At 43.6% G+C, this 24,626-nt stretch overlaps 1 protein-coding gene across 3 annotated transcripts; it reads right to left on the bottom strand.

Annotated features, from left to right (window-relative positions):
- Positions 1-1,137: 1,137 nt before the first annotated feature.
- Positions 1,138-24,619, bottom strand: LOC106676229 (ubiquitin carboxyl-terminal hydrolase 37-like). 3 transcript variants are annotated; one of them, XM_076879533.1, is made up of 20 exons: positions 23,781-24,619; positions 22,584-22,733; positions 7,951-8,019; positions 7,679-7,851; positions 7,499-7,584; positions 5,916-5,996; positions 5,662-5,717; positions 5,291-5,363; positions 5,098-5,181; positions 4,541-4,596; positions 4,240-4,296; positions 4,014-4,145; positions 3,799-3,922; positions 3,562-3,713; positions 3,357-3,456; positions 3,140-3,216; positions 2,854-2,962; positions 2,186-2,243; positions 1,860-2,017; positions 1,138-1,773 (listed from the first exon to the last, which is right to left on the bottom strand). In XM_076879533.1, exons 5-20 carry the CDS (start codon positions 7,532-7,534, stop codon positions 1,768-1,770), a joined length of 1,359 nt encoding a protein of 452 aa, XP_076735648.1. In that variant the 5' UTR covers positions 7,535-7,584; positions 7,679-7,851; positions 7,951-8,019; positions 22,584-22,733; positions 23,781-24,619; the 3' UTR covers positions 1,138-1,767. The 3 variants fall into 3 exon arrangements, with proteins under 3 accessions (XP_076735648.1, XP_076735647.1, XP_076735649.1); XM_076879532.1 differs by lacking the exon at positions 23,781-24,619 and adding an exon at positions 23,216-23,674; XM_076879534.1 differs by lacking the exon at positions 23,781-24,619 and adding an exon at positions 23,052-23,180.
- Positions 24,620-24,626: the final 7 nt, after the last annotated feature.

Raw genomic sequence — 24,626 nt, 5'->3', positions numbered from 1 at the left:
GCTTTGTTCGTGAATAACAACAGAATCAAAACCATCCATGAAGAGACATTTCACCCGCTGATTAATTTGGAGAAACGGGACTTCCACAAACCAGTTGGAGACTTTGTCTTCTGGATGGTTTCAGAACCTGATTTCTCTCCACTAGTTCAATCTTTTGGGAAACAAATATACAACACTGGGTCCGGGAAACCTTTTCCTGCCACTGAGGAGCTTGAAGACCCTCCATTTTTGAGGAGCTTTCCTTCAGTCTGTCAGTGAAAGGGATTTTGTTGAACCTTGAAACTGCCGTGACCCTGTCCAAAGACCAGCTGGCCACCTGGCCGGGTCAGTCATGGATATTCACAAATACCCCATAGTACTGGTGGAAAAGACATATCGAGGGAAAATCCATGTTCAGACCATGTTCAGTGTGTCGTGACACTTGCACGATGGAAGAACACACCCACTTGTTGGTGCCAGAAGAGCCACTGAGAAATTATTGTTTTAGCTGGCTCATTACAAGTCGATGGCTGCTCACCTGGAGTAGGATAAAACTCTGGAGCGAATAATTGCCCGATTTTACTGGACAGGAAACTGTTTTAGACTTAGAGCTTTTTATTGTCATTGTGCAGTTTCTTGCACAGTGAAATTGGGTAAGTGGAGAGCATAGAGCCGCTGTATCTGTGCGCACCACCATCTTGCATTTTTTGCATGTTTGGCTGGTGTCACTTTTGGACTTTGCTACCTGTAGCTAAACATTTGCAGCTAAATCATTTATTTAAAAGCAGAAGCTGCAACTGATCGAGGGAATATTTGTCTGAAAACTTAAACTGAACTCCAAGGGTACCATTGCTCCAGCTCACCATCTTTACCTGAGTGAATCAGTTTGTTGAACAATCTAAATGATTCAGAAACTTCTGTGACATCAACTTAACTAAGGCTCATTACAAGATTCACAAAACACTGCTGAATACTTTTAATATTTTTTTATTAGTTATTTTTGTTTTTGTTGTTATTTTGATTTTAATAAAACAAAATAAAATAAAGAATTAAATCATTTCTTTGGTTTTTTTAATTTAATTTATTTTACAAATAAATTAATAATAATATTAATAATAATAACAACAAATTAGTGCTGTCAGTGTTAACGTCATTTTACCTAATGACGTTAACGCTGACAGCACTAATTTGTTGTTCCCAGAGAGCAAGCCAAACACTGGTCCAGAAAAGGACGATCTCTAGTAGATTTTGTTTTAACCTCCTAGGACCTGGTGTCCACATATGTAGACATAACATTTTGGGTTGTCTAGACCAAAATACAAAATTTTGCTCTTCAAAAACCTGATATCCACTTATGAGGGAGGACATGACACTGCCACTGTTCAATCGAAATTTAAAATGAATGTCCTCATATGTGGATCTCATTCTTTTGAGAAACAAAAAAAAGATAGTCTGAATCTGATGTCTTGGTTTTTACCTTCATCGGGTCCCAATCAACCTAAATGGCACAGAGGAATTAAAAATGCATGCCATGAAAGTTCAGGTCTTAGGAGGTTAAAAATGTCCCTGCTGATGAGACCAGTGAATGTGGGGCGACGGTGGCAAGAAAAAACTCCCTCCTGGAGGAAGAAATCTTGGGAGGACCAGGCTCTCTGGCAGGACCCTCCCTCCTGAGGGCAATACTTACCTATACTTGTCCTCCAGTGTGCGATGGTGGGCTGGGACGACTGCTTTTCCTTCTCAGCATGATGATGACCTTAACTTCCTTCCTTCCTTCCATTTCCTGTTTCAGAACTGAGAATGAAGACAAAACTGGTTAACAAGGTAACAGGACATTTAAAAATTCTCTCACTTCAGGATGAGATGCTGTGTCTTCTTACGTTTCTCTTGTAAAACAGGATGTAGGCCGACTGCTGCTGTTCCTCACAAACTGCAGATCCAGTTGTGTGGAGCACCTGTGCGTCATTATAGGTGAGCCAGCGATCTGATGTAGAGTGCTGACTCTCCTCAGGATGGACAGAACTACAGATGTAGTGTCCTGAAATCACATTAAGACAAATGAATCCAACTTCTGGAAGTCAACTGATTCAAGCAAACAGTGATTTTGACTTAGTGCTTCTTAGAACATCAAAAGCTTTTGTGTGTGAGTCCTTCACTGAAAAGTAGCAAGTTTCATTTTCTGTTTGTCACAAGTCTGTTGTTTTACCTGACTCTGTGCCTCCATAATGACTGATGATGCTGCAAAGACTATAACAGCCACCACCCTGAGAAGGAACAAATCCAAAGAGTGTTAGTTTCATAAAGTCTCACATCAGTGCCATAATTAAGCTGATTTGCTGAGGCTACGTCCACACTAATGCGTTTTCGTTTGAAAACGCATCGTTTTCTCTCCGCTTTGACCTCCCGTCCACACCGAGACGGCGTTTTCCTCAAGGAAAAACACAGCATCTTGAAAACGCTCTCGAAAACGCATACATTTCAAAACGGAGTTGTCCCATCGCAGTGTGGACACTCGAAAACGCAGACTTTCTAAAACGATGACGCATTTTGGTCATGTGATGCAGTCATGTGAGCAATTAAACAAAGATAAGCCGAGTGCATTAGACAGCAGTTGTTTTGATTGCTCTCAACTTTGACAGCCCTAAAAAAGATTAATATCAGTTTGTACATGCTCCGGATAGCTTTTCTTCAAATTCTGTAATTCTCACTCACTTTTGCGCATGCGCAGGACTGGAACGTAAGCGTTTTCGGCCGTTTCAATGCAGACGCACAACTATTTGAAAATGACTGAAAACGCCAGTGTGGACACGGAGTTTTCAAATCTATCCGGGCTAGTGTGGACGTAGCCTGAGACGTTCTGCAGTCTGTTTTTACCTGATTGGATGGCACCACCAAGTCCCTCTGCAGCCTGACGGGGTCATCCACCTTCTTAATCTTGTAGGTTTGTGTAAAGCCAAACCTCTTCAGATGCAAGATCAGAACTCTGGCAGAAAAGAAAAAAAACACAAACAAGGTAGAAAATAAGAAGAATGAGTGTCAAACACAAACAGAAGATGGGAGAAAACGACTGCTCAAGTATTGTCTCGAAGAACTCTGATATTTGATGCGCCACAGTTTGGAAACCTGGTCAGTCGATCAATTCTGATGTGACCTTACTCACCTTGGCAGTGTATCAAAAGACGACTTCAGTTCTGAGGCCGTCCCTCCACAATCACAGCGAAATTCTATTTCTTGTTCCTGAACAACAGCACAGAGAAGACAGGCTTTATGGTAGAAAGAAATCTCAACATATGCACACACACATGCACACAAACACTAACAAAAAAGGTGTGTTAAGATCGCTGATACGACAACTCTATTGGAATTTGTGATCTTACCTTCAAGTATGTCTCTAACATGTTTATAATAGACCCCTCTGGAACAAGGTCTAGAGACAAGCTGGTGAATTCCTCTTGCTGTGATGATTGGTGACCGCAGCTACACATTTCAGGAGTAACGTAGTTAAAGTAAAGATCAGGTACGTGGAAAAGAGGTATATGAAAATATTGCAACCAGCTCTGCGTTTCTGAAAGACAGGCTTACCTCTTGCATGTCCTCATGTTTTCCATTTTAAAAATGTGATGGTCTTCTACTGGGCAGCTATAACTTTGGCCCAGGAGAGCTGCGTTCCTCTCCAGGTGAGGTGTGAGCCTTTTGACCTCATCGAGGAATAATGTTAGGAATTCATGAGCGTCCTGAAAGAAAAGCAGAGAGATTTAAAACAGTACATCAAAATCAGAAGGTAAAGCAAAAAACGAAATGTCCAAATAGCTGACGCACTTTCTGTGCACTGCCGGTGTATTCAGGAGCTTGACTGCTGAATGCCTTCTTAAAAGCTCTTAGGTGGTGATCTTTAAGGCCATAATCTGTTGACTCGTGACAGTCCCTGACATCAATAAGCCTTCTGTAGAAAGGAAGGGTAAACAGACATTTCTGCTGTTAGATCTCTTTGTTCTTCAGGTTTTTGAAGAAAGTAGAAGGTTGACGTAGCGCACCTTAAGAGCTGAGCTTCTGGATCTGTGCTCCACAAAACCCCCTGACGCCTGATGTCTCTTATGAACTCCTCAATGTTGAGGAGGCTCTGCAGGCAGGAGTTCATGTAGCAGGTGTTTCCGATGTTTGGAAACCTGACACACACGCGCAACGTTTACAGTATCAGTGTAAAATAATTCATTTTCTCCACTTTGACAAAGTGAGTCTTTGTGCACCACGTGTACTCACCCGAAGCAGTCTATAGTCCCAGTTTGACTTTCTATTTTTTTCCCACCGCATGCTACACTGCTCCAAAAAGGTAAAAACACAAACACAAAATTAGGAAAGATGTCAAGATTCTGAGCAGTGTATGCGCATGTATGCATGAGCTTTGAAGTTGAAACATTTTGGAGGACGTCCAAAAGTAGTAAAAAAGATGTAAATACACAAGGTGGAAGAAAAATGCCAATAAAAGGGAAATAAAACAGCTCCAACTAAACCACTGCTATAAATATCTCCAGCAGCATTAAAGAGCGGCGCATTTCTTTACCTCTGATGAGACGTAGAAGGAATTTCCTTCTCTGCCACGTTTTGTTTGTGTAATTTCTGTTTAGAAACAAGAAAACCAACATCAGTAATGGCATAAAACAAACATACCAAGGGAGTCTCTCCATGAAAAGTGTCCAGTTAGAAAATTTGGTATTATTTCATATTATTTATCACTTCAGTGAGCTGTCAGCTCATGAAGCAGATATATAGGAATATCTTTAAATAAATTAAAAACAATTTATTCATGCTTTAAATTGAGTTTTAAAGTTTGTCCTATGAAATACAAAATCCTTCATTTGGTTCTGATCAAAATTCAGTTTTTACAGAAATCATCCATCAAGCTTCATTAAAAGATTCAAAAATGCTTATTTACCATAAAAAATATTTAGAGAAACATCCTGCAAGTCTCTTCAAACTTACCTTTCTGTGAAAAAAAAAACCTTTAAACATCTTTGAACTTAATTTGAGGACATGGATGTGCTAAATTGCTCTTAATTCTTCGCATTTAACTGTGGTGAGTAAATGCTTGATGACAGTGACTCTTTCCATAAAACATACCTTCCAGAATTTAAAAAGAAACCAGCGACACTTTTTTTGTGTCTTCACAGTGTTGCTCTCTGCCTCTGCATCGCTGTCAGTTTGCTGCAGAGGACGAACAAACATAAGTTTATTAAAAAAGTAAAGTCACTTTAAATTAACAAGTGCAATTTAAAGAGAATGTGCATTTCATATGTTTCGTGTAAAAGCAAACCGAGGAACAGCAGAGGTGTCTCCATTTTCTCTTCTTCTTTTGACCATTTTCAGCAACACAAGCATCCGGGATGCTGATGAGGACAAAAGTGTAAATGTTATTTTTCAAAGTGGAAATTTTTAACAAGGAGTACATGCTGGAGATTGCAGATAAAAATTAATAACTGTAATGGAACAAAATCATGTATTTTGTACATTTACACTCTACATTTTCAAACGCTAATCTCTGAATCAATAGAAATTATAGACAAGACTAGAAGTAGTAAAAAAGATGTAAATACAAAACACCAATAAAAGGGAAATAAAAGAGCTCCAACTAAACCACTGCTATAAATATCTCCAGCAGCATTAAAGAGCGGCGCATTTCTTTACCTCTGATGAGACGTAGAAGGAATTTCCTTCTCTGCCACGTTTTGTTTGTGTGATTTCTGTTTAGAAACAAGAAAAGCAACATCAGTAATGGCATAAAACAAAGTATATGGTAAGAAAATACAATATCCTTCATTTGGATTCAAAATTCAGTTTTTACAGAAATCATCCAAGAAGCTTCCTTAAAAGTTTCAAAAATGCTTATTTACCATAAGAAAACATTCAGAGAAATGTGCTGCGAGTCTCTTCAAACTTACCTTTCTGTGAAAAAGAAGTTTAAACATCTTTGGACTTGATGTGATCGCAGCCAAAATCTCCTCAGCTTTGCAAAAGTTCAACTGAAAACAAGCAGTCAAAGGTTGTATATTTATAAACTTTCAGCATAGAACGTTCATACCCTGAACAGCAAACATCAGCATTATGATGTATGGGGCTCATTTGCATATTTTGGAATGTATGCTCATTTGAACTGTATGGTGCTCGTCTCCAAGCAACTGCTACAAAAACAGGTCAAGTCAAGTGGCTTTTATTGTCATTTTAACCACGTGCAGAGGTACTGTACAGAGTGAAATGAGACCGCGTTCCTCCGAGACCCTGGTGCTATATATGACATATACGGACAAACCCAGGACTACATAAAGTGCAGTGTGCATAAATTGCAAAAATAAACAAGACAAAACAGTGCAAAACTAGACAGAACAGGACGATACAGACACAAGACAATGGAAATGTGCAAAATGCTGAGTATTGTGCAAAAGTAACTTGGTGTCTGTATGTATGTGTATGAGTGTGAGATACTGCAGATAAGTGCTTGGTAGTGACATGTGTGAAGGTGTGCGTGTGCCAGTGCAGTCACTGAGTGTTCAGGGGTCTGACGGCTTGTGGGAAGAAACTTTTCCGTAGTTTGGTAGCGAGGGCCCGGATGTTCTGGGACCTCTTTCCAGAAGGCAGCAGGGTGAAGAGTGTGTTTGAAGGCTGTGTGGGGTCCTCCAGCAAGCGGGTGTTATAAGGAGGGGAGAGGGACTCCAATGATCTTCTCAGCTGCTCTCACAATCCGTTGTAGGGTACTGCGATCTAATACGCTGCAGTTACCATACCAGACAGTGATGCAGCTACTTAGGATGCTCTTGTTAGTCCCACTGTAAAAGGTGGTGAGAATGGATGGTGGGAGATGGGCTTTCCTCAGCTTCTGCTTGAAGTAGAGACGCTGCTGGGCCTTCTTGGTTATGGAGCTGGTGTTGAGGGAGCAGGAGAGGTTCTCCGCCAGGTGGACACCAAGAAATCTGGTGCTCTTGACGACCTCCACAGAGGATCCATTCATGTTAAGTGGGCAGTGATCCCACTGTGCTCTCCTGAAGTCAACAATCTCTTTTGTTTTGTCCACGTTCACAGACAGGTTGTTGACTCTACACCTCTACAGATGGCCCGCAGTGCAACCCTTCAGCTTCCTACTAGATTCACCTATATACAAATTTAAAGACCTAGGAGACTTACTTCTCGTCACAGAGTTGTAGCATTCACAAGATTTTCAGAAAACTTGAACTCAAGGTCAAGGTCACTGATATTCAAACTGACCCCAGAACTTTAGTAGATGCACCAATGGTATCAATTCAAAATCCTACGCTTCTCGTTCCATTTTTATTTCACTATCTGTAACTAAGACAAATAAACAGTATTTGAGACACAAGTCACTATTAAAGTGGTTCGTGAGACTCCACATCTGATAACAGTATAACACACTGCTTATTTATGTAAAATTGTCATCAATAAATGTGTTCAAAACAGAAGCTACACTGGCTTTAAAAGTTTTTGTTAACTCTGACTACCTGTCTGCTCTTACCTGTTTCTTTTGCTCTCTGCTGTCTTCATCCTCCATCCAACTCTACATTGTATTGTTAGGGATGACATGATGAAACTGAAGGGTGTCTGGGCACCGAAAAAAGAAAAGAAGAGAGACTGGATTAGGCTGCAGCTGGCGTGCCATTCTCTCACTTCAGGATGAGATGCTGTGTCTTCTTACGTTAATCTTGTAAAACAGGATGTAGGCTGAGTGCTGCTGTTCCTCACAAGCTGCAGATCTAGTTGTGTGCAGCACCTGTGCGTCATTATAGGTGAGCCAAGGATGTAGAGTGTGGACTCTCCTCGGGACGGACAGAATTACAGATGCAGCAGCTGCTTCCGATGTATGGAAACCTGACACACAAACAAAAGTTTACAGTATCAGTGTAAAATAATTCATTTTGTCCAGGTTGAGAAGGTGAGCTTTGGTCCTTGTGCACCACGTGTACTCACCTGAAGCCGTCTGTAGTCTGAATTTTATTTTCCATTATTTATCCACCGCCCAAATGTTTCACTGCGCTACTGCAAAAAGATAAAAACACAAACACACAATTAGACACTGAGCACTGGATGTGCATGCATGCATGAGCTTTGAAGTTTAAACTTTTTTTTATCATCAACAATTTTTATTTATTTCATTTTAAACTTCAATAACAGAGCTTAAGGATAACTACATAAATAAATAGTTTAAAAAACAAACAAACAAAAACAAAACACAACAACAAAAAACAAAACAAAGGGAAGTTATCCTATTCTTTCTTCGCACACCAATTCCCACACCACCACTCTGTCATTACTCCTCTGTTCTTCAAGTTACAGAAAGCCAGCTTGTAAAGGGGGACCAAATACAATCATATTGATGCAATTTGTCTAATAAACCATAAGTCACTTTTTCGTAAGACGCCAACTTAGCCATTGTCTTTAGCCACTCTTCATAGGGAGGGGGGGTTCTTTTTCCGCCAATGTCTTAGCAGGACCCGTTTGGCCGTAGTAAGAGCCAAAATAATCCATCTTTTTGTATAACTGGAAAAATCTACAGGGAGTGCAGAATTATTAGGCAAGTTGTATTTCTGAGGAATAATTTTATTATTGAACAACAACCATGTTCTCAATGAACCCAAAAAACTCATTAATATCAAAGCTGAATGTTTTTGGAAGTAGTTTTTGTTTTTAGTTTGAGCTATTTTAGGGGGATATCTGTGTGTGCAGGTGACTATTACTGTGCATAATTATTAGGCAACTTAACAAAAAACAAATATATACCCATTTCAATTATTTATTTTTACCAGTGAAACCAATATAACATCTCCACATTCACAAATATACATTTCTGACATTCAAAAACAAAACAACAACAAATCAGTGACCAATATAGCCACCTTTCTTTGCAAGGACACTCAAAAGCCTGCCATCCATGGATTCTGTCAGTGTTTTGATCTGTTCACCATCAACATTGCGTGCAGCAGCAACCACAGCCTCCCAGACACTGTTCAGAGAGGTGTACTGTTTTCCCTCCTTGTAAATCTCACATTTGATGATGGACCACAGGTTCTCAATGGGGTTCAGATCAGGTGAACAAGGTGGCCATGTCATTAGTTTTTCTTCTTTTATACCCTTTCTTGCCAGCCACGCTGTGGAGTACTTGGACGCGTGTGATGGAGCATTGTCCTGCATGGAAATCATGTTTTTCTTGAAGGATGCAGAAGAAGGTGTCTTCCAGAAACTGGCAGTAGGACTGGGAGTTGAGCTTGACTCCATCCTCAACCCGAAAAGGCCCCACAAGCTCATCTTTGATGATACCAGCCCAAACCAGTACTCCACCTCCACCTTGCTGGCATCTGAGTCGGATTGAGCTCTCTGCCCTTTACCAATCCAGCCACGGGCCCATCCATCTGGCCCATCAAGACTCACTCTCATGTCATCAGTCCATAAAACCTTAGAAAAATCAATCTTGAGATGTTTCTTGGCCCAGTCTTGACGTTTCAGCTTGTGTGTCTTGTTCAGTGGTGGTCGTCTTTCAGCCTTTCTTACCTTGGCCATGTCTCTGAGTATTGCACACCTTGTGCTTTTGGGCACTCCAGTGATGTTGCAGCTCTGAAATATGGCCAAACTGGTGGCAAGTGGCATCTTGGCAGCTGCACGCTTGACTTTTCTCAGTTCATGGGCAGTTATTTTGCGCCTTGGTTTTTCCACACGCTTCTTGCGACCCTGTTGACTATTTTGAATGAAACGCTTGATTGTTCGATGATCACGCTTCAGAAGCTTTGCAATTTTGAGACTGCTGCATCCCTCTGCAAGATATCTCACTATTTTTGACTTTTCTGAGCCTGTCAAGTTCTTCTTTTGACCCATTTTGCCAAAGGAAAGGACGTTGCCTAATAATTATGCACACCTGATATAGGGTGTTGATGTCATTAGACCACACCCCTTCTCATTACAGAGATGCACATCACCTAATATGCTTAATTGGTAGTAGGCTTTCGAGCCTATACAGCTTGGAGTAAGACAACATGCATGAAGAGGATGATGTGGACAAAATACTCATTTGCCTAATAATTCTGCACTCCCTGTACATCAGAAATTTCTGTGGTTATACCAAGTATGGACTGTTTTGGTGAGATAACAAATCTCCTTTTTAAAACACTGAAAATTACCTCCATTATATTTTCCCACCAATCCCGAAGTGCCGAACAGCTCCATAAGATATGTAAAATCAAAGCATTTTGACCATCACATCTCCAACATTCGTCCGTAGAGGCCAGGTTCCATTTATACAATTGTTGCGGTGTTCGATGCCACCTATGGATTATCTTAAATTGAATCAATCTACTGCCTGTTTCTTTATACATAGTATTAATATTTTGAAAACATGAATCCCATTCAACTGAAGATATGTCCAATGCCATGCCCTGGGCCCAGTAGCCCTTAACTTTAAGGAGAGGGTCAGCTGACCGTTCTTGCAATAAGTGATAAATCTTAGAGGTAATGCCTTTACCCAAGGATGATCTTGAGAGCAGGACTTCCACAGGGCTGCCCACAGGACAACTCAAAGGGGTTCCCAGCCACTTCGATAATGAACTATGTATTTGGACATATCTCCAGAATTGATTACGCTGCAACTTATATAACTCCACAATTTTATCAAAGCTTAAAAAACATTTAGTCCCACAGTCAAATAAATCTGATACATTAAGGATGCCTGCTTTACGGCACTGTAACCAGTCAACCGATGTCCCTCCAATTAAAATTATTTTATTACTCCATAAGGTTGCCGAAGGTGATTTAATAAAGTCCCAGCGACCTGCCCTATGTAATTTAAACCACAGTATCTTTGCAATTATAGGATGGGTAGTTTTATGACTGGTATCAAACAGCTCCCTCCAAGGAGAAATACCGCCATTAACTTCCGTCTCTATATGGGACCAGATGGGTTTAACTGGTGCAGTAGGTAACCAAGCTCTAAGTTGTTTCACGTTCATCACCCAATAATACCATTGGAAATTAGGCAATGAAAAACCTCCTTGTTTTGCACTCGCTTGAAGTTTCTTAATACTTAAACGATGTGGTGAGCTATCCCAAAGAAACTGCCGCATTAAAAAGTCTAGATCTTTGAAATACTTATCTGGAATGTGTAATGGAATATTAGATAAAATATAAAAGATCATGGGTGCAGTCATCATCTTAATACAACTAATTTTACCCCATATTGTGAGACACACTCTGGACCATCTACCAAATTCCATTTTTATCCTTTCAAACATTGGCTCCATATTTGCTGGAACCATCTTAGTGTAATCCGAGGTAATTTGTATCCCCAAATACCTCAAACCATTCACGGACCACAGAAACTCCCTGTCACGGCGAGTGAGATAAGCCGTATAAAAATAATAAATGAGGATCCAATCGCAGGCAGTAGTGGAGGAGTGAAGGTGGTTTATTGGACACGAAATAAATATAGACAAACAGCAAATGGAGCACAAACTAAACTAGACTGGAGACAACTAAACTACTGAATACGGACCGGAACTCAAACATGAAGCAAGGTGGACGACGGTACAAGATGGTGACGGCAGGGAACACACGGATGAAACATGGTGGAAAACACAGACAGACCAGCAACTACAATGACAGAGGACACGACTTAAATACACACAGAGAAACACAGGGGAATTACACACAGGTGGTGGACAAAGCTGGGAATAATCAACAAGACTAGACAGAGGTAAAACTGAACACACTCACATGGGACGCAGACCTTCACAATAAAACAGGAAACGAGAACACTACACCAAGACGCAGACCTGACACTGAGAGACAGACAGAATGACACATGGAACCTGAACTAAACTAAACGTGAGATACAACCGAGAACAAATCCTTAAACATGAATAAACAGAAACATAGAATTCTAATAATAATAATAATAATAATAATAATAATAGGGCAGCACGGTGGCACGGTGGTTAGCACTGTTGCCGCACAGCAAGAAGGTCCTGAGTTCAATTCCAACATCAGGCCGGGGTCTTTCTGTGTGGAGTTTGCATGTTCTCCCCGTGTTTGCGTGGGTTCTCTCCGGGTACTCCGGCTTCCTCCCACCGTCCAAAGACATGCAGCTTGTGGGGATAGGTTAATTGGATAATCCAAATTGTCACTAGGTATGAATGTGAGTGCGAATGGTTGTCTGTCCCTGTGTGTTGGCCCTGCGACAGACTGGCGACCTGTCCAGGGTGTACCCCGCCTCTCGCCCTATGACAGCTGGGATAGGCTCCAGCGCCCCCCGCGACCCTGAAAAGGACAAGCGGAAGCGAATGGATGGATGGATGGATGGAATAATAATAATAATAATAATAATAATAATAATAATCATAACGCCCAAAACCACAACAAACATTCAAAAATAAACTAATCAATCAAAACTCAAAATACTGGGTCGAAACTGACCCAGAACCATGACAGTACCCCCCCCCCCCCCCCACCTCCAAGGGCTGGCCCCCGACAGCCCCAAACAAAAAGACAGCAACAAAACAGAGCACCAGACCAGGGTGGGTGGAGGGGGTCAAGGAAGGAGGGTATGAAACCAAAAACAAGGGGCTGAAGCCCAACCAGATGAAGGCGGAGGTGAAGCCGGACCAAACGAAGACGAGGCAGGGCCAGACGAAGGCGGAGCCGGACCAGATGAAGGCCAAAACCAGTCCAAAAACACAAGAAAACAGTCCACGAAAACAGATCAAAAACAAAACCAAACTAGAGCTCAACAAGAGTCTAAGAAAAGTTCAGGGGGTCGACAACACAAGGACCAAGACAGTTCTGGAGGCCGGCCGTGCACACGGCAACGGCGGCGACGGGCAAACAGTTCTGGAGGCCGACCGTGCACACGGCAACGGCGGTGATGGGCAAACAGTTCTGGAGGCCGACCACTTGGAAGGCAGTGGCGGCCACTGAGCAGGTCCGGAGGTCGGCCGCGATGCCAGCGGCGGCGACGAACTCTTTCCGGAGGCCGTCCCCGAAGGCCATGATGCCAACTTAGAGGCCCGGAAAACGGCCGGCAGAGGCGAGGCAGAACGGGTCGAGCTGGCTCTGATGGCGGTGTGGCAACCGCAGGACCAGACGAGGCAGGACCAGACGAAGACGAGGCAGGACCAGACGAAGGCGGAGCTGAAGCCGGACCAGATGAAGGCGGAGCTGAAGCCGGACCAAACGAAGACGAGGCAGGGCCAGACGAAGGCGGAGCCGGACCAGATGAAGGCACGGAGGCTGGACCAGGCGTGGATGAAGGCACGGCAGCGGGACGGCTGCGGAACCAGACAGTGGTGATGCTGCAGGCAGTGATGCTGCAGGAGGTGATGTGGATGCAGGCAACGGTGTAGAAGCCACAGGGGATGATTCAGCAGGTGGTGGCTAAACAAACTTCCCCGGACCGTCAGCAGACGTGAGGATGTGCTTGCTGGGTCCTCCAGGACCCCCAGCAGACGAGGCATGGTGCTGGGTGGGCTCCTCAGACCCACCATCTGACTTGGCTTGAGGCTGGACGGGCAACTCGGGCCCCCCAGCTGACGACAGTTGAGGCTGGCTGGGTTCTCCCGAACCCCCAGCTGACGACACTTGAGGCTGGCTGGGCTCCTCAGGCCCTCCAGCCGACGAGGCAGGATGCTGGCTGGGTTCACCTGAACCCCCAGCTAACATGGCTTGAGACTGGACGGGCCCCTCTGGCCCTCCAGTGGAAACAGACACTGAAGCAGCAGGCACGGAGACCTCTGCCAGTGTGGACACTGGCTGGGACTGAGCAGCACAGTGGCTAGACTCAGGCAGCAACAGTGGGATGCAGTCCTCAGAGGGCTGAAAGTGTTCCCCAATACACTCAGCAGAGGACGGAGGCGGACGGGTGAACTCACTTGAACTCTCAGGGGGTGCTGAGAGCTGAGACTGTTCTGGTGAGTTCTCCGGTGAGGCTGCTGGCGCTGGCGTCTTGACCTCTAGGGGTCCAGAGTTGGCTGGTGACTGACACCCAGCCTCTGGGGAGGCCCTAGAGGGAGCAACTGTCTCTGACATGGCCAGCTTAAGAGAACCAGCAGATATTGTGGTGAAGTGTGTTCCCTGCTTTGAATGAGATAGTGAGGATGGTGGCTGAGTAAACGAGCGGACAGACAGCTGAACTGGTGGCGACAGAGCAATAGGCAGCGAAGCGGCTACAGAGTGACCTACAGGTAGCGGAGACGACTGTAGTGGAGTTGTAATAAGTGGTGGAGTGGGTGACTGAACTGAGGGCAGCGCGGCTGCTGACTGAACTGAGGGCAGCGCGGCTGCTGACTGAACTGAGGGCAGCATTACAGGCCTGGCATTTGACTGGGATGGAAGTGAGGATGGGACAATGGAGCGGACACGGTCATAAACATGGAACGAGGGTTCAGAACAGGCAGTCTTAGAAGCTATGGCCATGGGTGAGAAATCATTGTTATCCTCAGTAGAAACACAAAAAATTGCGGTAGCGGCGGGGGGGTGTAGGTGAAGCTCGTGGAGAACGAAACTCTGCACGAGCGGATGCAGAGAGTCCAATAGCCAGGGATAACCGGAAATAAGGTGTTGTAGGTTGGCTTCCACAGTGTAAAGAGAGGCGTCTCCCTCATGCTCTAACCACTGGTTAATTAATCTAGAAGCAGAGTCGATAACGGCCTCCCGAAGCTCCCTGGGTGGACTGAATGCCGCTGGATCCATAGCTGGCTGGTGCGTACTGTCACGGCGAGTGAGATAAGCCGTATAAAAATAATAAATGAGGATCAATCGCAGGCAGTAGTGGAGGAGTGAAGGTGGTTTATTGGACACGAAATAAATATAGACAAACAGCAAATGGAGCACAAACTAAACTAGACTGGAGACAACTAAACTACTGAATACGAACCGGAACTCAAACATGAAGCAAGGTGGACGACGGTACAAGATGGTGACGGCAGGGAACACACGGATGAAACATGGTGGAAAACACAGACGGACCAGCAACTACAATGACAGAGGACACGACTTAAATACACACAGAGAAACACAGGGGAATTACACACAGGTGGTGGACACATCTGGGAATAATCAACAAGACGAAACAGAGGTAAAACTGAACACACTCACATGGGACGCAGACCTTCACAATAAAACAGGAAACGAGAACACTACACCAAGACGCAGACCTGACACTGAGAGACAGACAGAATGACACATGGAACCTGAACTAAACTAAACGTGAGATACAACCGAGAACAAATCCTTAAACATGAATAAACAGAAACATAGAATTCTAATAATAATAATAATAATCATAATAATAATAATAATAATAGGGCAGCACGGTGGCACGGTGGTTAGCACTGTTGCCGCACAGCAAGAAGGTCCTGAGTTCAATTCCAACATCAGGCCGGGGTCTTTCTGTGTGGAGTTTGCATGTTCTCCCCGTGTTTGCGTGGGTTCTCTCCGGGTACTCCGGCTTCCTCCCACCGTCCAAAGACATGCAGCTTGTGGGGATAGGTTAATTGGATAATCCAAATTGTCACTAGGTATGAATGTGAGTGCGAATGGTTGTCTGTCCCTGTGTGTTGGCCCTGCGACAGACTGGCGACCTGTCCAGGGTGTACCCCGCCTCTCGCCCTATGACAGCTGGGATAGGCTCCAGCGCCCCCCGCGACCCTGAAAAGGACAAGCGGAAGCGAATGGATGGATGGATGGATGGAATAATAATAATAATAATAATAATAATAATAATCATAACGCCCAAAACCACAACAAACATTCAAAAATAAACTAATCAATCAAAACTCAAAATACTGGGTCGAAACTGACCCAGAACCATGACAGTACCCCCCCCCCCCCCCCCCCCCCCCCCCCACCTCCAAGGGCTGGCCCCCGACAGCCCCAAACAAAAAGACAGCAACAAAACAGAGCACCAGACCAGGGTGGGTGGAGGGGGTCAAGGAAGGAGGGTATGAAACCAAAAACAAGGGGCTGAAGCCCAACCAGATGAAGGCGGAGGTGAAGCCGGACCAAACGAAGACGAGGCAGGGCCAGACGAAGGCGGAGCCGGACCAGATGAAGGCCAAAACCAGTCCAAAAACACAAGAAAACAGTCCACGAAAACAGATCAAAAACAAAACCAAACTAGAGCTCAACAAGAGTCTAAGAAAAGTTCAGGGGGTCGACAACACAAGGACCAAGACAGTTCTGGAGGCCGGCCGTGCACACGGCAACGGCGGCGACGGGCAAACAGTTCTGGAGGCCGACCGTGCACACGGCAACGGCGGTGATGGGCAAACAGTTCTGGAGGCCGACCACTTGGAAGGCAGTGGCGGCCACTGAGCAGGTCCGGAGGTCGGCCGCGATGCCAGCGGCGGCGACGAACTCTTTCCGGAGGCCGTCCCCGAAGGCCATGATGCCAACTTAGAGGCCCGGAAAACGGCCGGCAGAGGCGAGGCAGAACGGGTCGAGCTGGCTCTGATGGCGGTGTGGCAACCGCAGGACCAGACGAGGCAGGACCAGACGAAGACGAGGCAGGACCAGACGAAGGCGGAGCTGAAGCCGGACCAGATGAAGGCGGAGCTGAAGCCGGACCAAACGAAGACGAGGCAGGGCCAGACGAAGGCGGAGCCGGACCAGATGAAGGCACGGAGGCTGGACCAGGCGTGGATGAAGGCACGGCAGCGGGACGGCTGCGGAACCAGACAGTGGTGATGCTGCAGGCAGTGATGCTGCAGGAGGTGATGTGGATGCAGGCAACGGTGTAGAAGCCACAGGGGATGATTCAGCAGGTGGTGGCTAAACAAACTTCCCCGGACCGTCAGCAGACGTGAGGATGTGCTTGCTGGGTCCTCCAGGACCCCCAGCAGACGAGGCATGGTGCTGGGTGGGCTCCTCAGACCCACCATCTGACTTGGCTTGAGGCTGGACGGGCAACTCGGGCCCCCCAGCTGACGACAGTTGAGGCTGGCTGGGTTCTCCCGAACCCCCAGCTGACGACACTTGAGGCTGGCTGGGCTCCTCAGGCCCTCCAGCCGACGAGGCAGGATGCTGGCTGGGTTCACCTGAACCCCCAGCTAACATGGCTTGAGACTGGACGGGCCCCTCTGGCCCTCCAGTGGAAACAGACACTGAAGCAGCAGGCACGGAGACCTCTGCCAGTGTGGACACTGGCTGGGACTGAGCAGCACAGTGGCTAGACTCAGGCAGCAACAGTGGGATGCAGTCCTCAGAGGGCTGAAAGTGTTCCCCAATACACTCAGCAGAGGACGGAGGCGGACGGGTGAACTCACTTGAACTCTCAGGGGGTGCTGAGAGCTGAGACTGTTCTGGTGAGTTCTCCGGTGAGGCTGCTGGCGCTGGCGTCTTGACCTCTAGGGGTCCAGAGTTGGCTGGTGACTGACACCCAGCCTCTGGGGAGGCCCTAGAGGGAGCAACTGTCTCTGACATGGCCAGCTTAAGAGAACCAGCAGATATTGTGGTGAAGTGTGTTCCCTGCTTTGAATGAGATAGTGAGGATGGTGGCTGAGTAAACGAGCGGACAGACAGCTGAACTGGTGGCGACAGAGCAATAGGCAGCGAAGCGGCTACAGAGTGACCTACAGGTAGCGGAGACGACTGTAGTGGAGTTGTAATAAGTGGTGGAGTGGGTGACTGAACTGAGGGCAGCGCGGCTGCTGACTGAACTGAGGGCAGCGCGGCTGCTGACTGAACTGAGGGCAGCATTACAGGCCTGGCATTTGACTGGGATGGAAGTGAGGATGGGACAATGGAGCGGACACGGTCATAAACATGGAACGAGGGTTCAGAACAGGCAGTCTTAGAAGCTATGGCCATGGGTGAGAAATCATTGTTATCCTCAGTAGAAACACAAAAAATTGCGGTAGCGGCGGGGGGGTGTAGGTGAAGCTCGTGGAGAACGAAACTCTGCACGAGCGGATGCAGAGAGTCCAATAGCCAGGGATAACCGGAAATAAGGTGTTGTAGGTTGGCTTCCACAGTGTAAAGAGAGGCGTCTCCCTCATGCTCTAACCACTGGTTAATTAATCTAGAAGCAGAGTCGATAACGGCCTCCCGAAGCTCCCTGGGTGGACTGAATGCCGCTGGATCCATAGCTGGCTGGTGCGTACTGTCACGGCGAGTGAGATAAGCCGTATAAAAATAATAAATGAGGATCAATCGCAGGCAGTAGTGGAGGAGTGAAGGTGGTTTATTGGACACGAAATAAATATAGACAAACAGCAAATGGAGCACAAACTAAACTAGACTGGAGACAACTAAACTACTGAATACGAACCGGAACTCAAACATGAAGCAAGGTGGACGACGGTACAAGATGGTGACGGCAGGGAACACACGGATGAAACATGGTGGAAAACACAGACGGACCAGCAACTACAATGACAGAGGACACGACTTAAATACACACAGAGAAACACAGGGGAATTACACACAGGTGGTGGACACATCTGGGAATAATCAACAAGACGAAACAGAGGTAAAACTGAACACACTCACATGGGACGCAGACCTTCACAATAAAACAGGAAACGAGAACACTACACCAAGACGCAGACCTGACACTGAGAGACAGACAGAATGACACATGGAACCTGAACTAAACTAAACGTGAGATACAACCGAGAACAAATCCTTAAACATGAATAAACAGAAACATAGAATTCTAATAATAATAATAATAATAATAATACTCATAGCGCCCAAAACCACAACAAACATTCAAAAATAAACTAATCAATCAAAACTCAAAATACTGGGTCGAAACTGACCCAGAACCATGACACTCCCAACTGTTTAAATAAAGTATGGGGGCAGTGTCCTGACATAGGCATTGCCTCTGATTTATCCCAGTTGACGCGATACCCTGAAAGCAGCGTAAAGCTTTCTATACATTCTAATAGGGCTGGAATTGACTTCCCAGGCTGGGTCATAAGTAACAACACATCATCTGTATATAATAGAAGCTTATGTTGACTATTACCCATCGAAATTTCAAATATATTTACATTATTTCTCAGTTTTTGTGCCAAAGGCTCTATAGCAATTACAAAAAGACCGGGGCTAAGGGGACAACCCATTTTTGTGGATCTCAGTAAAAGGAATAGGTCTGATATGAGCCCATTCGTCAATACTCGCGCTGAAGGCGAATCATATAATATCTTTATCCACCTAATAAAATTGTCACCAAAACCAAACTTTTCTAATGTCTTAAACAGATAATCCCACTCAACACAATCAAAAGCTTGTGCAGCATCCAGCGATAGGGCCACTGTTGGATATACTGAATCATATACATAATTTTGCAAATTAACCAACCGCCTAATATTATCTGAACCATAGCGGTTTGGAACAAAACCAGATTGGTCTGCATGAATTATTTTCGCCATTACTACTTTTAATCGACCCGCTAAGACCTTTGCCAAGATTTTTTGGTCAGAATTCAGCAAAGATATGGGGCGGTAACCACTTGGGTCTAAAGGGTCTTTCCCAGTTTTAAGAATAAATGTTATAAGTCCAGAGTGCATTGACTGAGGTAATGAGCCTACTTTGAACGCCTCATTATAAACATCGAGCAACAGGGGACTTAACATATCCTCAAATGCTCTATAGAAATCCAATGGTAACCCATCTAATCCTGGAGCTTTATTAAGTGGCATACTGTTAATTGCACGGGTAATCTCCTCCACTGTAATTGGAGCATCTATAATCTGCTGGTCAGTAGTAGAAAGCTGTGGCAGGTTTAAATCAGTAAAGAATGCTTCGAATTTCTGTTCATCTAAACTCCCTTGTGTAGAATAAAGATTATTGTAAAAGGCCCTGAATCCATCATTTATATGTCTAAAAGAAGTTAAAATAACCCCATCTGATTGTCGTATGCCTGGGATATGGTTCATACTGTCTTTCTGTTTAAGACGGTATGCTAATAAACGACTCGGCTTTTCTCCCATTTCCCAATATGCTTGATTAATGCGAAATAAAGCGTATTCTGCCTTTCTGTTGTACAGTACATTCAACTTATATTTAACTTTAACAATTTTATTCAACGTAACTCTGTCTTTTGTATGGGAATGTACTGCCTCAAGTGCCTTTAATTTGGCTTCTAACGTAATGATATTCTTGTTAGCTGCCTTCTTTTTAAAGGAAGCGTAAGAAATTGTCCTCCGCCTTAAGTATGCCTTCATAGCATCTGTCAATGGAAAATTGTATTTAGTAGTCAGTATAATCTTTTAGTGATATAAGTTTGCATATGGTAGAATACTGCTTGTAGTTATTTGTATTAGGAAATATTTAACCATGTATGCTTAGAGGCATATAATTAATTGTGTAGTGACAGGATGTGTGATCTCTAACAGGCTGCAGGCTTGGTGTGCACCCCAGGAATGCACCCCCACGTCCTGGGAGCATGAGAGGTTGCACCTTGTTTTATTGTTTTAACATAGCTATGTCTGTTTTAGTCTAAGTGCCTTTTGTTTAGATGAACTGCTGGACTTCCCCACCGTGTTATCTAGGGTGAACCATCTAGGGTGGGGGAGACTACCCTCTTTGTGACCAAGGATGTACCTTTTGTGCTTTTATGTATATGACCCTTTGACAAGCAGTAACACACACACACACACTGAAGTATAAAATAAAGACAAGGGCAAAGCTCAGCGCGAGTCTCAGTCTGGAGGCTGCCCTTGCTAGCAAGAAGTTCTGTGTGTTTCTCTTCTCTGAGTCTTTACTGAAGAAGTGTTTTAGAATATTTTCCCTAACAGCATCCCACCAAGTAGCCAATGTAGTGTCCTCTCGATTATTTGTCTGTTTGTAAAATTGTATTTCATCGCTTATCAATTTAATAAACCCAGAGTCTTTAATTAAGGACACATTTAGTATTTAGTATTAGTATTTATTTATTTATTGTCATTGTCAAGAACAATGAAATTGCGTTTGGGGCTTCCATACAACCCAAAAAAAAGAAGAAAATAATAAATACCCCTTAAAACCCAAGTGTACATATTTAACCCAGTGTGACTCCAATGCAATAAGACAATCCTTAGCAATAATGTTCGTAGAAATTCAGACAAAGACCTGAGAAACATGACAAAATACAACAATGCAACCCATTCAATATTATTGTACTGTGAGATATGATATCAGATATGATAGTTATCTATTTAAGAAAGAGGGGGGGGGGGGGGGGGGGGGGGGGGGCAGGAGGGGGAAGAGAATAAAGATATGATGCACCAATGCAGACCAGTTCATTCCTATCTGCGGCTTTGAGGAATCTGTAAAATATTTTCAAGACATAGAAAAATTGGCACATGGTCCGAGAATACTATATTAGATTAGATTAGATTAGATAGAACTTTATTAATCCCTCGGGTGGGTTCCTCTGGGAAATTCGATTTCCAAAAAAGCACAGCACCGACAGAAGTTACAGAGTTACAGAATATTTTATATATATATATATATATATATATATATATATATAATACACACACACACACACACACACACATATATATATATATAAATACAGAGACAATATAAATAAAATATACGAAGGGGATAAATAGAATAAATAGGAATAAAAATAAAAATACAAGTGAATTGCACATTTCAAGAATTGCACATTTCAAGTATTGAGTCTATTGCACCGTTGACTATTTACAAAAGTATTGCACAAAAGGTATTGCACAGTGAGGTGAAGAGGCACTACAGCTTAGTTACCAATACTTGAATCTAGAGTTATTCACTAAGGCTTCAGAAATAAGAAAGTAGTCGATTCTAGTATAAACATTATGAGGCGGAGAGTAAAAGGAATATTCCCTGCCTTCTGGATGCATTGTCCGCCAAATATCATTCAGACCTAAACCTGAGGTCATCTGCCTTATGGCAACTACAGATTTACTCTCTGTGCCTGTCCTAGGAAGCGATCTATCTAGGTCTTGATCCAGTATTTGATTAAAATCTCCTCCTACCACTATTTGTGCACCTTCTAATTCCAAAAGATACTGTGACAGGTTATGAAAAAAGGTGAGTATGTCCGCATTAGGTGCATAGATATTACATAAAATTATTGGTGTGTCCAGTAGTTGTCCATAAACCAATATAAATCTACCTTCCTTATCTGTTATTACTTTTGTTTCAGTAAAGCTAACTGCTTTATGAATCAGAACCGACACTCCCCTACTTTTACCAGTTCCAGGACTGGAAAAGACTTTACCTACCCAGGAACATTTAAGTTTTAAGGCTTCTGACTTACACGTGTGCATTTCTTGAATAAAGGCTATATCAACTCTTGATAATGTAACACACGATACTTTACCACTACTGAATGTAGAGAAAGTTAGGATCTTAGGCTTATGGTGTCTAGGAATCGACTAAGGCGCGAATGACACACAGCTCAAAGAACAGTCAACATTTATTCAAAACAAACCAAAAACAGTCATTCAACAGTTCACAACAGTTCCAATTGTCCATATTTGTCAGTCTGTGTATTCAGTTTTAGAGTTCAGAGTTCAGTGTTCAGAGTTCTTTTCAGTCTTTTCAGTTCAGGTGTGTGAGTATAGTGTTAATGTTAGTAGTACTACCCGGGTAGTGTATTGTTCTGAGATCTCATAAGCTTATCTGTCAAGAAGTCACGCAGTTGTCACTTTAAGTAGGCTGGAAATCTTTCCTGCATCGCAGCTGGGGATCCGGAATCCTGGCTCGCAACTTTAGACTCCAACAAAAAAACCAACCTGCACAGGGCAGTGAACATATTTTACATGAATATCATATAACAACTTAATTAACACTAGTGACCAAATGTCTCTCACTCTTTGTATATAACGACTTAATGCAATCAATAATAAAATTAATCAAAGAACCTTAAAACAATTTCCACATCATACAAATTTAACTCAAATCTCATATTTTGTGAACAGCAGTCACATCAATCCAATGAATTGAGAGAATGTACATTACTGATGCACGAGGAAAGTGCAAAACATGGTCGCAGTACTATTTAGCCAAAGACTGCTCATATTTATCATCTCATTACAATAAATAAAACTTACCTACTAGCTTCCAAAGAAATATTTCCGATTGGTTTAAAACATTCACAAGTGAAGAAATAAAAAGATAATACAGCACTTAAAAGGAACACATGAAATTTACATTATACTAAGCTAATGATTAGCTGACGATTAGCTTGCTATGCTAGCGCAGTTAGTCAACTCACCGGAAATGAACAAAAAACACAAAAACAGAGGTACATCAGCATCAACAAGCGGAAAAGTAAAATCCAATTTGTGTCTTCACACACAACCTTTTTCTTGAACAAGGATTAAAGAAAAACTCGGTGAGTAGCTCCGACCAGCATACGTAGCCTTAGCGCTATTCTCCTTCTCTACAGTTCTCAACTCAAGTTCACAAGCACTAAACAATCTCATAGTGCCACCTACTGACATTCTTTGGGAACAGCAGTTCATTTTCATGAGGCAAATTTTAGGTGGGTTACAATAACTTTAGATATGTTAATATTTTCTTCCTCTTAATCCCGTTATTCAACCCCTTAACATTCCAGCTGGCTATTTTGAAATCTGTCTGTCTATCCATGTTATATGTTGTCTCCTTGACCTGGAGACAACATATAAGATGACACCGCCATGGACCTCAACCTGCAGGCTTTGTGTTACCTGTTTCTTTATACAGGAGCATGTAGGGGTGGACTGCCTTTTTATTTGATTACCCTTTTCTCATGTTTTTCTTAGTTAGGGACATTTTGGGGGACGTTATACTCTTACTTGTTAAACACATGCTCCCATCCACTCTCTTGGTCCAGAAGCTCCATAATCCAAGTGTCCCAACTCAGGTCTGATGGCCTTTTTTCAGTTGTGTTTTTAACCTCTTGGGAACTTTCACTACATTCCTTACTTGATGCAGAAAGAAGAAACGAGTCAGGGATGCATAGCAAGCACAACAAGACACCAGCAGCCCAGACCTTTCACCAACTGAAGACATTTGCAGCACCATAAAACATGACAGAGAAGAGCTGGGACTATGTGAAAGGGTGAAGTGCTGCAGTCAAGTTGCAATGGTCCTATCTTTTATACAGTCTATGGTTCACTCTATTAAGATGTGATTATTTCCAAGGTCCATTTAGTTTTAGTTAGCTGAAGCTAAACCAGAAGTTAAAACGAGATGGTGAAAAACATTTTTAGTTAATGTTACGACTGTTGTCGTAATGTTGTCTCATATGTAAATCTGAGTGTGCAGGTGCCTTTCCGTGATTGGTGCATCCATGGGACAGCCCATACAGATTGGCTAATGACCTGGAGACAACATATAAGATGACACCGCCATGGACCTCAACCTGCAGGCTTTGTGTTACCCGTCTCTTTATACAGGAGCATGTAGGGGTGGACTGCCTTTTTATTTGATTACCCTTTTCTCATGTTTTTCTTAGTTAGGGAGATAAGACATTGTCATTTGGTTTTATTCTTTTCATAAATAAGTTTTGTACATCCTTTAGATACGGTCCCTTTTGTTTGTTGTTTTGGGGTCCACCCCGAAGCTATAGTTCGCTCCTTTCCTTTGTTAGAATTCAATCACTGTGAAAAAAAATCACCATCAAAATTGTACTGGTTGTG

Source organism: Maylandia zebra, linkage group LG22 (genome assembly GCF_041146795.1).
Source record: "Maylandia zebra isolate NMK-2024a linkage group LG22, Mzebra_GT3a, whole genome shotgun sequence".
Taxonomy (NCBI): domain Eukaryota; kingdom Metazoa; phylum Chordata; class Actinopteri; order Cichliformes; family Cichlidae; genus Maylandia; species Maylandia zebra.
Note: the sequence above shows the minus strand (reverse complement) of the source record. Positions and strands in the feature narration are given on the sequence as shown.